This window comes from Epithele typhae, assembly GCF_022376455.1.
Source record: "Epithele typhae strain CBS 203.58 chromosome Unknown BXZ73scaffold_61, whole genome shotgun sequence".
Taxonomy (NCBI): domain Eukaryota; kingdom Fungi; phylum Basidiomycota; class Agaricomycetes; order Polyporales; family Epitheliaceae; genus Epithele; species Epithele typhae.
Window position 1 is genome coordinate 154,876 of NW_025954252.1, and position 12,336 is coordinate 167,211.

General features: G+C 61.8%; 4 protein-coding genes across 4 annotated transcripts; 3 read left to right on the plus strand and 1 right to left on the minus strand.

Annotated features, from left to right (window-relative positions):
* Positions 1–661: 661 nt before the first annotated feature.
* BXZ73DRAFT_80512 (NAD-P-binding protein) lies at positions 662–2,369 on the plus strand (the record flags this gene model as incomplete). Its single annotated transcript, XM_048023299.1, has 7 exons — positions 662–862; positions 921–1,172; positions 1,211–1,449; positions 1,609–1,622; positions 1,678–1,855; positions 2,135–2,213; positions 2,310–2,369. 7 exons carry the CDS (start codon positions 662–664, stop codon positions 2,367–2,369), a joined length of 1,023 nt encoding a protein of 340 aa, XP_047874032.1.
* A 240-nt stretch (positions 2,370–2,609) lies between these two features.
* BXZ73DRAFT_52805 (NAD-P-binding protein) lies at positions 2,610–3,824 on the plus strand (the record flags this gene model as incomplete). The annotated part of the gene is made up of 4 exons (XM_048020876.1): positions 2,610–2,810; positions 2,863–3,401; positions 3,465–3,583; positions 3,637–3,824. 4 exons carry the CDS (start codon positions 2,610–2,612, stop codon positions 3,822–3,824), a joined length of 1,047 nt encoding a protein of 348 aa, XP_047874033.1.
* A 2,051-nt stretch (positions 3,825–5,875) lies between these two features.
* On the plus strand, positions 5,876–9,880 carry BXZ73DRAFT_105137 (uncharacterized protein; the record flags this gene model as incomplete). Its single annotated transcript, XM_048016149.1, has 9 exons — positions 5,876–5,885; positions 6,115–6,259; positions 6,313–6,376; positions 6,435–6,478; positions 6,693–6,969; positions 7,415–7,599; positions 7,862–8,050; positions 8,105–9,668; positions 9,734–9,880. The coding sequence occupies 9 exons, from the start codon at positions 5,876–5,878 to the stop codon at positions 9,878–9,880; spliced, it is 2,625 nt and encodes an 874-aa protein (XP_047874034.1).
* A 663-nt stretch (positions 9,881–10,543) lies between these two features.
* On the minus strand, positions 10,544–11,772 carry BXZ73DRAFT_80515 (NAD(P)-binding protein; the record flags this gene model as incomplete). The annotated part of the gene is made up of 4 exons (XM_048023300.1): positions 10,544–10,731; positions 10,795–10,913; positions 10,977–11,509; positions 11,572–11,772. The coding sequence occupies 4 exons, from the start codon at positions 11,770–11,772 to the stop codon at positions 10,544–10,546; spliced, it is 1,041 nt and encodes a 346-aa protein (XP_047874035.1).
* Between the last annotated feature and the right edge of the window lie 564 nt (positions 11,773–12,336).

A 12,336-nucleotide genomic window follows, 5' to 3' on the forward strand; every position in this document is an offset into this window, starting at 1 on the left:
TGTAGTCAACAATTCATGTACCAGTATTTCATTCAATGTGTTTCATATGTTCGCGTCAGTCTGAGATATCGAATTCCCAACGCTGTGTATTAGCAGCCAATGACTCATCTTTTGGAGTCGTTCAGTCTTCATTTCTGCACAGAACCGCTAGGATTCCTCAAATGCTATGTATAGAATCCATAAGATCGTCATGCTCGCGGACGCTGACGACATCAAAGCCAACTCTATCCTGCCGAATAGCGGGCCCGGGTGCGTAGCCCTCACGTTCTCAGATAATCAATTGAGCTGATTCGTCAACACTACTGTAGTCACGCCAGCAGAAGCTAGAGGGGTAGTATACATTCATATCGTGTCCCGAAAATCGACAGTCAATGGGAAACTCAAGAGCCTGCTTGCGGCAGCATGGGCTTGGTTCCCGATCGGAAGTCTGGAATGGCATGGGCATGTCTGCCAACGGAACAAGGCGCTAAATCTGTCAGAATGATCCGTCTGAATCCAGCAAACAACCGACAATCTCCATGAAGCACGCACCGACCCGAGTTATAACGGAGTATAAGAAGGCGAGCGCTGCGAAGTTCAGTCAGCCAAAAATCCGTCTCATCCCTGAACCCACCCCACCTACTCGGCGTTTTCCATCTCACAGACTACAGCCCCACTCGACATGCCGGCCATAGCTTCAGGCAAGGTTCTTGTTACCGGCGCGAACGGATACATAGCAGCTTGGATTGTCAAATACTTCCTTGAAGCCGGCTTCTCCGTCAGAGGCACCGTCCGCGATGTGAGCAAGGGAGCTCACCTGATGGACGTCTTCAGCTCGTACGGCGACAAGCTGGAGTTCGTCGCTGTGGAAGACATGACCCAGGTGACTTTCACGGTCCCAGCATCTCGACGAAAGCTCACCCACCTCGCTCACCGCACAGGACGACGCGTTCTACGCCGCCGCCGCCGCCGTCGACGCCATCGTACACACCGCCAGCCCCGTCAACCTCGACGCCGACGACCCGAACGAAGAGATCGAGCCCGCCGTGCGCGGCACGCTCTCCGCGCTCCGCGCCGCCGCGCACACCCCGTCCGTGCGGCGCGTCGTCACCGTCTCGTCCTTCGCCGCGGTCGTCGACCGCGCCGCGACGGGCGCGCGCGTGTACGACGAGAGCATGTGGAACGACGCCGACGTCGACGGGTCGCGCGCCTCGGCCGCGGCGCCGGGCAGCTCGCCAAGTACGCCGCGAGCAAGGTGCACGCGGAGCGCGCGGCGTGGGCGTACTTCCGCGCGGCGAAGGCGGAGGCGGAGGCGACGGGCGAGGAGCTCCGCTGGGACCTGGCCGTCGTCGTGCCCCCGTGGGTGTTTGGGCCGACGATCCACGAGGTGCGCGGTGGGCCCGAGACGCTGAACGGCTCGAACTTGTATCTGCACAAGGTCGTTTTTGAGGGCGTTATGTTGGGGAAGCCGTGAGTGGCCGCATCCACATTCCATCGAAGCATTACGTTGACGGGGGATCTCAGGCATTGTTGGACGGACGGACGCGACGTCGCCCGCGCCTGTCAGCTCTCTGTCACTAGTCCTGCGGCGGGAGGTGAGAGGCTGCTCATTTGCGATAGTGTGTTTAGGTGGGAGGACTGGGGTACGTACGCATCGCACCGTTCGTTGTCCGCCGGCCTCCTGACGATGATTTGCAGGCCTCGCTGCGGGAAAATTCTCTTCCAAGGCGCATTCGGTGTCTCCGACTTATGACCCGTCGGCGACGTACGAAACCCGCATCAACTCCAACAGGGCGCGCGAGGTGATTGGAATGACCAAATATCACAGTATAGAGGAGACCATGAAGGACATCATCGCAGACTACGCTGCACGTGGGTGGGCATTTAACTGATTAGAAATGTTAGATGATTGAAGGCAATTAAAAAATCTGTATGCATTTTCTCCGAGATTGAGGCAGGGACAGTCACGTAGAGGACATGGACGTGGCTCTTGGGAGAGAGAGATGTATGAATCGCCTACTAGTACGCACCGACGGTTGCCAGTCGCGAACTCGTGCCAACTGGCCCGATCGGGCCGGAGTGCCAACGAGTTTGAAATTCGCCAAAGTCGAGTCCCGACCAAATCCGACGCTATCCGCTAACTCCTCCCTTCAAGTTCAAGCTACTCCTCCTTTTCGAGCCGCGACGTCTACAAGTCCACAATCGGTCCCCATGCTCGTACTCTGCTTCGGCTTGTAAGTCGTTCGACCCGGCTCTCTTCCGGTGCCAAGTCTCGGACTGGCCCTCCAATCCCCAGCTGAGTCCGTTTTATATATTACTTCAATTTGCAGAGCAAGCCTTCGCGCACCCTCAGAGGAAATTCGAAGCAGGAGGCATGTACCGACCGGTGAATGGCAATAAAACGCATGTGCTGCCAATCTATGGCTTGCCACATAGCGCTCCGAGTATGGATGGAAATTCCCCATGACTCGATCGTGGCCCGCTTGCATATTCGTACGCCATGTGAGGGTTCAAGGTATAAAAGCCACTCTCGACGCAGACGACTAGCTACATAACTCACACTCCCGCCCACTCCATCCGACTACCACTCAATAATACCCACAACCACTTCCCAATATCCCTTTCTGAAAATGCCAGCAGTCACTTCGGGCAAGGTCCTCATCACTGGCGCGAACGGCTATATATCTACCTGGACTGTCAAAGCTTTCCTCGACGCCGGGTTCTCCGTCCGAGGCACAGTCCGTGAGGAGCGAAAGGCCGAGCACCTCAGGAAGGTCTTCAGCACATACGGTGATCGATTCGAGATCGCCCTCATCCCCGACATGACCCTCGTGCGCTCCCACCTTTTGCACCTCCTCATCCTACTGACGTCCGCCCACTTAGGACGACGCGTTCGACGCGGCCGCAGCGGGCACCAGCGCGATCATCCACACCGCCTCCCCCGTGAACCTCCTCGCCGTCGAGCCCGCGGAGGCGATCGTCCCCGCCGAGCGCGGCACCGTCTCCGCCCTCCGCGCCGCCGCGCGCACGCCCTCCGTCCGCCGCGTCGTCCTCCTCTCCTCCTTCGCGACCGTGATCGACCCGCGCGCGCCCGTGTCCGGCCCGGACGCGCGCGCGCGGGTGTACGACGGCGCGTGCTGGAACGAGGGCGACCCGGCCGAGGTCGCGCGGCTCGGGCGCGCGAGCACGGGCGTGAACAAGTACCGCGCGAGCAAGGTCGCCGCGGAGCGCGCGGCGTGGGCGGCGTACGGGGAGGCGAAGGCGGCGGGCGGGGGGAGCTGCGCGTGGGACCTCGCGGTCGTGAACCCGCCGTGGGTGTTTGGGCCGGTGATGCACGAGGTGCGTGGGGGCCCGGAGACGATGAACGAGTCGAACAAGTACTGGCACAGGACGGTGTTCGAGGGGAAGCCGGTCGGGGTGCCGTGAGTGTTCGAGCCAACTCGAGGGCTCGGGACAGTTGCTGACCGCTGACCGGCGGGTTGAAGGCACTCGTGGATCGACGCGCGCGACCTCGCGACGGCGCTGCTGCTGACCACCACCATTCCTGCGGCGGGCGGCCAGCGGTTCCTCGTCGCAGAGGGTCCGTTCAGATGGGAGGACTTCAGTACGTTTTCAGTTACCTTTCGGTGGTTGTGGGTGCTGATGTGTCGGTACAAGGGCTGCTCGTGGCAAAGGAGTCGAGCAAGGCGCCTCCTCTCGAAGATCCCTACGATCCGAGTGCCGAGTACCTCATTCGGGCGGACACTCGCCCTGCGCAAGAAATTCTGGGGATGGTCAAGTATAGAAGCAAAGAGGAGATGGTGAAGGACATGTTGGCCGACTATGCATTGCGCGGCTGGCTGTGAGGTTGCATGGGTGGCAGGCATTAGGTGGGTATGGGACTGCATTGTTGTACGACATGTGAACAACGGATCGTTCTCAGCAAGCCCCGGGGACTGACCAGTGATGCGGACTCGGAGCTTATTGGCAGTGAATACAGGCCCGAGGCCCAAGACACACGACCACACGGCGGTACATACTTACCAGCTACAGCAAGACAGAACATCTCGACGGCCCAGAACGTTCCCTCGCTACCCATCGGAGCGCTTCGATAACACAGCGCAGTAAGCACAGGCATCAAATTTGCGTACGATATGCCACGTTCGTCCGCTATATCGCAGCGGCGACCAGGGTACATGTTGAACCGCCCGGGAGGAAACCCAGAACCCAGGGATCGAAACCGTACATGACATCGTGGCCAGCACAAGCCCCGCACACTATACACAGCGCTAGCATGCGGCACACAGTTGCTTCCTCAGCGCCGGGATGATGCCCATTCAGCGAGGAGGCCGTCCTCGGGGCGGACATAGGCGATCTGACCCGAGGTGCCCGGGGGCTCGTGGGGGAGTTTCCCGCTGTTCAAGAGCGTGTCTGTCTTTAGAGTCTTTGGCAACTGTGTTGAATCTCGACTGGGGACGAGCGGACCCGCCGTGCGATCTCTTTGCCTCCGAGCGCGCGAAAATCATGGATCACGAACTGAAACGAGCCTCTGGCGTGTGATGCGGATGGCGTCGGGGTTAATGGGGGCGGATGGGCAGACCAGAGGTCAGGTCGCAACACGGAATGCGTAGGGAGGAGCGCAACCGCTGCGTTGTCACTTGTCGTAAGATGTGACCGAGAGCGACAGACGGACATCCTATTTTAAATTCATAGACGATCAGATTTCAGGAAGTCGGAAGGTGTGGGCTGGTGTACTTACGCCGACATATTCCAACTCGGCAGGCGTGAGGAAAGAATGGCCGAACCGTGCCGCGGGCGGCAGAGAATGAGAGCATGGTGACAGTGAACCGGCTCGTTGCTCTCGAATATTGACGGAGCAGCAAGTATGCCATTCGGGGGTGCGGGGCTGGACGCACGAGGCGAACGTGCTGGTAGTCATCGTGGCTCGTGTGAGAGGCGGGTTGGGAGACGAGGGAAAGGGTGCTTGTTCGTACTTCAAGGTTTACGCACGGGGCCCGAGCGCCCGGCGCACACTGGGTGGACGGAAGCGCCGTTCTCGTCCGTCTCGCGAGGCTGCTGCCGGTGCCACTTTTCTGCCGCTCTTTCTCTTTCCTTCGACGCTCTCTGCCATCCGGTCACCTGCGCGGCCCACCTCGACCTCCCCAACCGACGGGCTTCAGCCTTTCGGGAATTGGCTGCCCGCTTGACGTATCACCCTCTCGTGCGTGGCCGTGCGCTCCACCGCGGGGCCGCTCCTCCCCACTTCGTTCCCTCTCTCCCAATAACTTCTCTTTCTCCTCATGTCGCCTCTCTGAACCCCCTCAACGCCCCCTCCACAACCCGTGCGCCGGCACTCCCCCCGCATCCTCTTCGTTGCCCGCCAACCCGCTCGCTGCGACCCCCCCGCGCATCCTGCCCACGAGCATGCGTACTCAACAGCCTCGCGCCCGCTCGCTGTGCGTTAACGACCTCCACTGCGCCTCTGCTTCCTCCCGCCCATCCTCTTCCGCCCCTCGCATGACCTCCCCTTCCCGTTTACGACCCCGACGACAAACACAAGCCTCTCTCCGACCCTCCTCCCCGTCCTGTCCTTCCTCCTCTCGATTGCACGACCCCGCGGTCAAGCCCTCTGACGCTGGACGCCCCCGCCCCGACGCCCTTCGGGAGCCCTGTCTTTCTTCTCCCCCACGCCCTCTCGACGCCTCCCCAACCACCGACGCGACGCTCTCCATCGTCCGCCGTACCATCCACGATCGCGCTACGGCGCGGGGAAGCCGCGCCGATCGCATTCCGTCGCGCTCGCGGATGCAATCGCATACAGCTGTGCCCTCTCGCGCCCTCCCACAAGAGCGGCCTTCCGCTGCCCGGAAAGCGGCCCATCGCAGGAGAACAAGCGAACAAACTCACGGTCGCTTGCATGGCGCTCGGTGAGTGTTTGCCGCGATCACAGCTACCAGTATGGCGCGCATACATACAGCACTGCCGAACCTCAGAAACGGGTCGCTCTTCACCGCTTGCTGTTGAAGGTGACCTTGTGGACGTGTGTTGTACCCGATGGGTGCCTCCGGTTTTTTCCCTCAGCCGTTCTCTTGTGGACCTCTGCGATCAGAACGTGTCTAATTTGGCCTTTCAGATCCACTCTTCGTTGGTCTGCAGTCTTTGCGTTGTTCGCGCTCGGTCTGTTCTCGATTCCACAGATCGAGGCTGGCATTATCCCTACGACTTCCCTCTCCGACTGGGATCTGCTGGCATCGCCAACTCCCGCTCCACCAGACACTCCACCTGGCGCCTACCTCCATCTGTGGCCAGGACGTCAGGTTGCCACGGCACGGACTCGACATCCAGCATCTCCAGCTTCCCACGCTCCGACAGTCCACCGCGCGAGTTCAACAAGCGCTGCATTTCCACGGATACGCCAGTACGTCATTCGTGGTCGCTTGCCCACGCCGCTCACTCATGGTACCTCTCCACCCTAGTCTTCGACGAGCCAAACCACAGTCCGAGTACGACTGTCGCACCTGTACGTGCTGCATCCATTGATTCACGCCCCTAGATGATGTGGCTAATCACACTTCCCGTTTGTTCTCTCCAACATTCACATGTGGTCTATTCTCACGCGACAGACAACGGACACTCGTCTATGTCGATCACGGACACCACGACGTCAACGACAAGTTCCACCTCGACTGAAACTACGTCGACCACTACCACGTCAACACCGGACACGTCGACAGCTACCTCAGTTTCGACAACGTTGACGAGCTCGGACACCGCGACGATGGCCTCCACAAGCACAACGTTCACCAATACTCCGTCGAGTACAACGTCAATGTCGACCGACACGTCGACCAGCACCACCTCGACGGGCACGTCAACAAGTACTACATCGACCGAGTCGTCAGCAAGTACTACCGGGTCATCGAAAACCAGCACACAAACGTCGGAAGGCGCTACAGAGACGTCCACAAGCTCAACCCATACGTCGAAAAGTGCCACTTCCACCGACACGTCGTCCATCATCGACACTACGACCATAACCGGTAGCTCTCGTACCGAAACGTTGGCGTCAACGTCGCAACCGACCACCCGCAGTGAAACGGGATCGTCCACGTGAGTTCTCACTTGTTGATTTACTTCTTGTTTCTCCCCTCCCGCAGTTCTTTTTAGTTAGAATTTCATGAGCTTCATCCTGCACGTTGTGTAGTCACAAGGTTATCTCGGTTTTCGAGGGCTCATATGCACGGTTGGTTTCCAGTGGTGTGGGGAATACATTTGCCACGGGCCCGTCCTCCACAGATACCTCAGCAACTCCTACGTCAGAGCCTCCATCTACCCGTACGACCGCGCAGCCAACCTCCACCACCGTACCCACCACTTCGCCCCCTTCTTCTACAGACCCGGAACCTACCTCCACTCATGATGTTACGACCACTGACACTGCAACGACTAACACGAGCCCTCTTCCCTCTTCGGACTCTACCGCACTTCCACCAACTTCTATAATTTCGAATACGGACACATCGAACCCGACTTCGGACTCGACCCTTGCTTCCACTTCACTTCCTACCGTCATACCAACATCCCTCCCATCCTCCCGTCCGACGTCCATCTCAACGTCAGTACCCATTTCCATCTCCGCCAGTGAGCCTTTGTCGATCCCCACGAGCCTTCCCGCTTCCTCGGTTTCTATCTCTGTGCAGACGACTCTCCCTGTGTCTATCCCTTCCTCCATCCCGACATCCTTGTCCGTTTCCTTCCCGTCGTCATTTCCCCAGTCCTTCCCGACATCCGTTTCGATCATCGAGACATCTGCTTCCGTGTCTTTCCCTACTGTTGCTCCCAGTTCCTCCGTGATGCTGCCGAGTTCCACCATTTTGGGAAGTAGTTCTGACTTCATGAACAGTAGCCTCACCGCGGATCCTATCACAAGCACGCCGCCGGTATTGTCTCCAAGCTCAAGCACCTTGTCGGGCGTCATCACCACTGTGGAGACTACGACGCTCACTACGAACGGCCATTTGACCACCAAAACGTACACCACGGTCATCCCCACCGGCAACCTCATTCCAGGAGATGGGAATAACCCGAACGTGTGCGTAACAAAGTCCTAGAATGTATGCTACCAGCTGACAAACCTCTGGGATAGCTTTGCTCACAGCAAGGGGGCTCTAGCTGGGTTGATCGTAGGTTGCGTGGCTGTCGCCGGCGTCATCCTCGCGTTGGCTATCTTTGCTTCCCGGCGTCACCGTGTACGCCATGCTGAAAACGCCGCCCTCAACAACTGGAGTAACCGTGCGATGACCCTCGACGACGAAGCAGCACCCGGCTCGGAGACACACTTCATCGGCGCCGGATCTGCTTCCCGCAGCGGTCCGTTGTATGATCGACTCCGTGGTGGAAACAACCCCGGCTCACCCGGCGCGGAAGGCGACAGTAGCCTCAGCAGCGCTGACGGCCGCGCCCAGGGCACCGCCGGTGGGGGCCTCCTCCCTCCCATCCCGATGCTCAACCCGATCGGCGATGGCGAGAGCGCGATGCTCATGCACCCCGCCAACCGCTCCGCCACGGAGTTCAACGAGCCCGACCTCGCGAAGGCGCACCCGCCCCCGCCCAAGTCGCCCGCGCTCTCGGAGATCGTCGCGGCAGTGGGTGCAGGCCCCGCAGACGGCGCGACGTGGGTCGGCGGCCACCCGGCGCTTTCGTATCAGTCCATGCGGCAGGGCTCGCCGATCTCTCCGTCGTCGCCCTCTCCGGTGCTGCGCCCTGCGAGCGAGGACTCGGTCTACTCGGATGACGTCTTGTCGATGCGGCAGTCCACGGGCAGCCCGGACTTGGCGTCGGACACTGCGGCGGTTGCGGCCCTCGGAGGGCTCTACTCCGCCTACCATCCCAGCGTGTCGTCGCACGACCACGACCGGTCCTCCGGCCACGACCACTCTTCCGCACACGGGCATTCGTCTTCCGCGCACGGCCACGGCGCGGGCTCCTCGTCAGGCGGGCACGGCAGTTCCAGCGGACACCGCGCCTACCTCGGCTCGCACGACAGCCACCAGCCGCTCATCCCGCACTCGCCCCTGCTCTCACGCAGCCCGCCGCCTATCGCTCCCCCCTCAAGCCTCCTGCCCACACACCGCCAGAGCAGCGCCGCGAGCAGGCGCCGCGGCCCCACCGAGGACGACGAGGGCGAAGACCGCCGGAACAGCCGCGTCAGCGGCCTCTTCGACCGCTCCCTCCGCGGCCTGCGCCTCCGCTCCGCCCGCGGCAGCATCACCTCACTCTCCTCGACCTCCCCCGCGCCCGTCTCCTCCCCGTCCGCGAGCACGACCCTGCTCGCGAACGTGAGCCCGCGCGCGTCCACACACGCGTTCGCCTCTGCGCCCGCGCCTGCACCCGCGGCCGAGCCCCCGCGGCCTTCGAGCATATATCGCCCACAGAGCCCGGCGCTCGCTGGCGTCCTCCGGCGCACGTCCGCGGCGTCGTCGATCCCCGCGGGTGCCGCGCCGCCCGCCGTGCCGGCGGCGCGCGCGCCGTGGGCCTTGGCGCTGGGCCCGCTGCCGGAGCCGAGCCCCGCGCTCACGGAGGGCTCGAGCACGCACGCGCCGGACGGGCTGCTCGACCCGCGGTTGGGCCTGCTCGGCCAGCACGGGATGCGGAGCCAGGGCGCGATCAGCTTCCGGGACGACATGGACTACTCGCGGCCGATTGGCGGGGTGAGTGGAGTTTTGACCGGCGTTGCGAGGACGAGGCTGACGGGGCGTTGTTTTTCGTGTTGCAGCTCGTGAACAACCGGCAGGACAGCCGGATGACGATCCAGACGGTGTCGTCGACGGTGGACACCCTCCCGCGGCCGTCGCTCGAGTCCCGCGACACGGAGACGACGGAGATGGCCGGACGGCTGGACGGACGCGGGCAGGCGTTTTAGAGCCTCCTCGCGCTGTATCTCCTTTCTCCCTCTCCTGCAGACTCCCACTAGACTCCCGCGTGGGTACTAGGTACCGCGACCCAATACCCTCTTCACTTCGGGATAGGATAACTAGGTCGCCTCGCCTCGTCTCACCTTACGGTAGAACTTGCTTTCACGGATTCTCAACATACACGCACGCTCCTCGCACGCACGCTCGGATGGATGGATCCGCCGCTCGACGCCTCGGATCAGGACTCGGACCCGGACCCCTTCCCATACCCTTATTCGCGCTATCCTCGCACTTGTTGACATACCCTAACGCTCGTCGTAACTGTCTCCGCTGCATATGTGTACTGACTCACCCTTTATACCTCTGTCCCCCAAGACCCTCCCTATATACTTACCCTATCGCTGTCCATCGCTTTCTACTAGGACCGGAATTAACTGTAGCTGTATTGTCAGAACGTTCCGCCTTACATACACGAATTGTGACGATTTATAGAACTAGTACCATCCCGCCCACTGTTGTCACTGTCGCATGAAACGTCGCAACCTGCTGTACGCGCGTGGCACGAACCCGGAGACAAACTGCGGGCTTTTAATGTGGACTGATAGAAGTACATATGTTTACACTGCGGTGTCTAAAGGATACAAGAGTTCCCTCGGGGATTCGTCCAGGCCCTACAGCCACCCCTTCGCCTTGAAGTCGTCGAGGATGTCCTTTGTCGTCTCCTCCATCGACCGGAACGGCGTCTTGAGCAGCTCCCGCTCCTTGTCGGGCACGTACCGGATCGCGTACGTAGCCTTCTCGGGGTCGTAGGACGTGTCTCCCTCCTGGATCTCCGGGTACAGCTTGTGCGCGATCGTTACTGGCGAGGTGTCAAGCGTCAGCTCAGGTTCAATGTGCGCTCAAGATACAGCTCGAAGCGCACCCCAGTTCTGCCAGTTGAACGGCCCGGCGCTGACGATGATCCGCTGGCCCGCGGCGTCCTGCTTCTGGAGGGCGAGGACGTGCGCGAGCGCGAGGTCGCGCACGTCGACGTACGACGACCTGCCCCGTCCCGTCAGTCCTCCTGTGTGGTCAAGAGACTCGGGACGCGCGACGGGCACTCACCCGACCGTCGCGAGCTGCTCCGTCGTCTTCGCGCCCTTCACGACGGACTCGTACCAGTCCCGCGCGCTCTCGTTCAGCCCCACCGCGTCGCGCACCTCGTGCAGCACCGGCCCGAACACGAACGGCGGGTTCAGCACGACGAGGTCCCAGTCGACCGCGCCCGCGCCGAGGAGGGCCGCGTGCGCGGCCCACGCGGCGCGCTCCGCGAGCGTCTTGCTCGCGCGGTACTTCTCCGCGGGCGGCGCGGCGCGCCCGGCGGCCTCCACCGCGCGCACGCTCGCCTCGTTCCAGTCCGCCTCCGCGAACGCGCGCCCGGAGGCGTCGCCCGGGGTGAGCACGGCGGCGCACGAGCTCGTGACGACGACGCGCTGGAGGCGCGGGCCGGCGTGCGCGGCGGCGGAGGCGAGGATGCCGGTCGTGCCGGCGACGGCGGGCGTGATGAGCTCCGCGGGGTCGTCGGCGTGGAAGTGGAAGGGGGAGGCGGTGTGGAGGATGGCGTCGACGCCCTGGACGGCGGCGTCGAACGCGCCGGGCTGCGTCGGGGTCGGTGGGGGTCGGGGGTGGCGGGTGAGAGGGAGAAGGGCGGGGGACGCACGACGGTGATGTCCTCGACGACGACGAGCTCGAGCTTGTCGCCCGCGTCGGCGAAGAGCGTGCGGAGGTGCGCGCCCTTGCTCTCCGCGCGGACCGTGCCGCGGACGGTGAAGCCGCGGTCGAGGAGGGTCTTGACGACCCAGACGGCGATGTAGCCGTTCGCGCCGGAGACGAGGACCTTGCCGGACTCGATGGCTGGCATGCTGGACTCGGACAGTGGCCTGTGGAGGTTACGAGAGGCGAGCGCGTGGACGCGGAGCGGGAGTGCGAACGTGGCGGACGCGGGCTGCCGTTGAGCTTTATAGCGAGTGGGAAGGCGCGATCGCGATAAGGAGGCCTGAGAGGACAGCTAGAGCCGGGAGGTCACATGATGGCGCCCCGCTGGACATGGACGAGTGGTGACATCATCGTGTTGTCGGGCCGTGCTGGAGAGAAAGGCGCAACATATGTCTTCCGCGAACTTCTTGCCAGTGGGCAGAAACACAAGAACAAATGTCACAAGTGCAACGATCCTCACGTGAATGTGACACCTCGTGAATCGAGGCGCGCAAAGACAAGGTGCGCGGGCTTCTTGGCATCTTGCGTTGACGTTGAAGCGGCCGTGAGTACTCGCGAGTACTGAGTACTTACTAGCGGAGCGGCGTCGTGTCATGTGGGTGCGTGTGCTAGCGTAGAGCGCAGACAACGGGCTATACTACACGCCAGACACACAATGCCAGGCCTGCTGCTCAGTGGCTGCTGCGCGCGTTGAAGTTGGCAGAAGTTG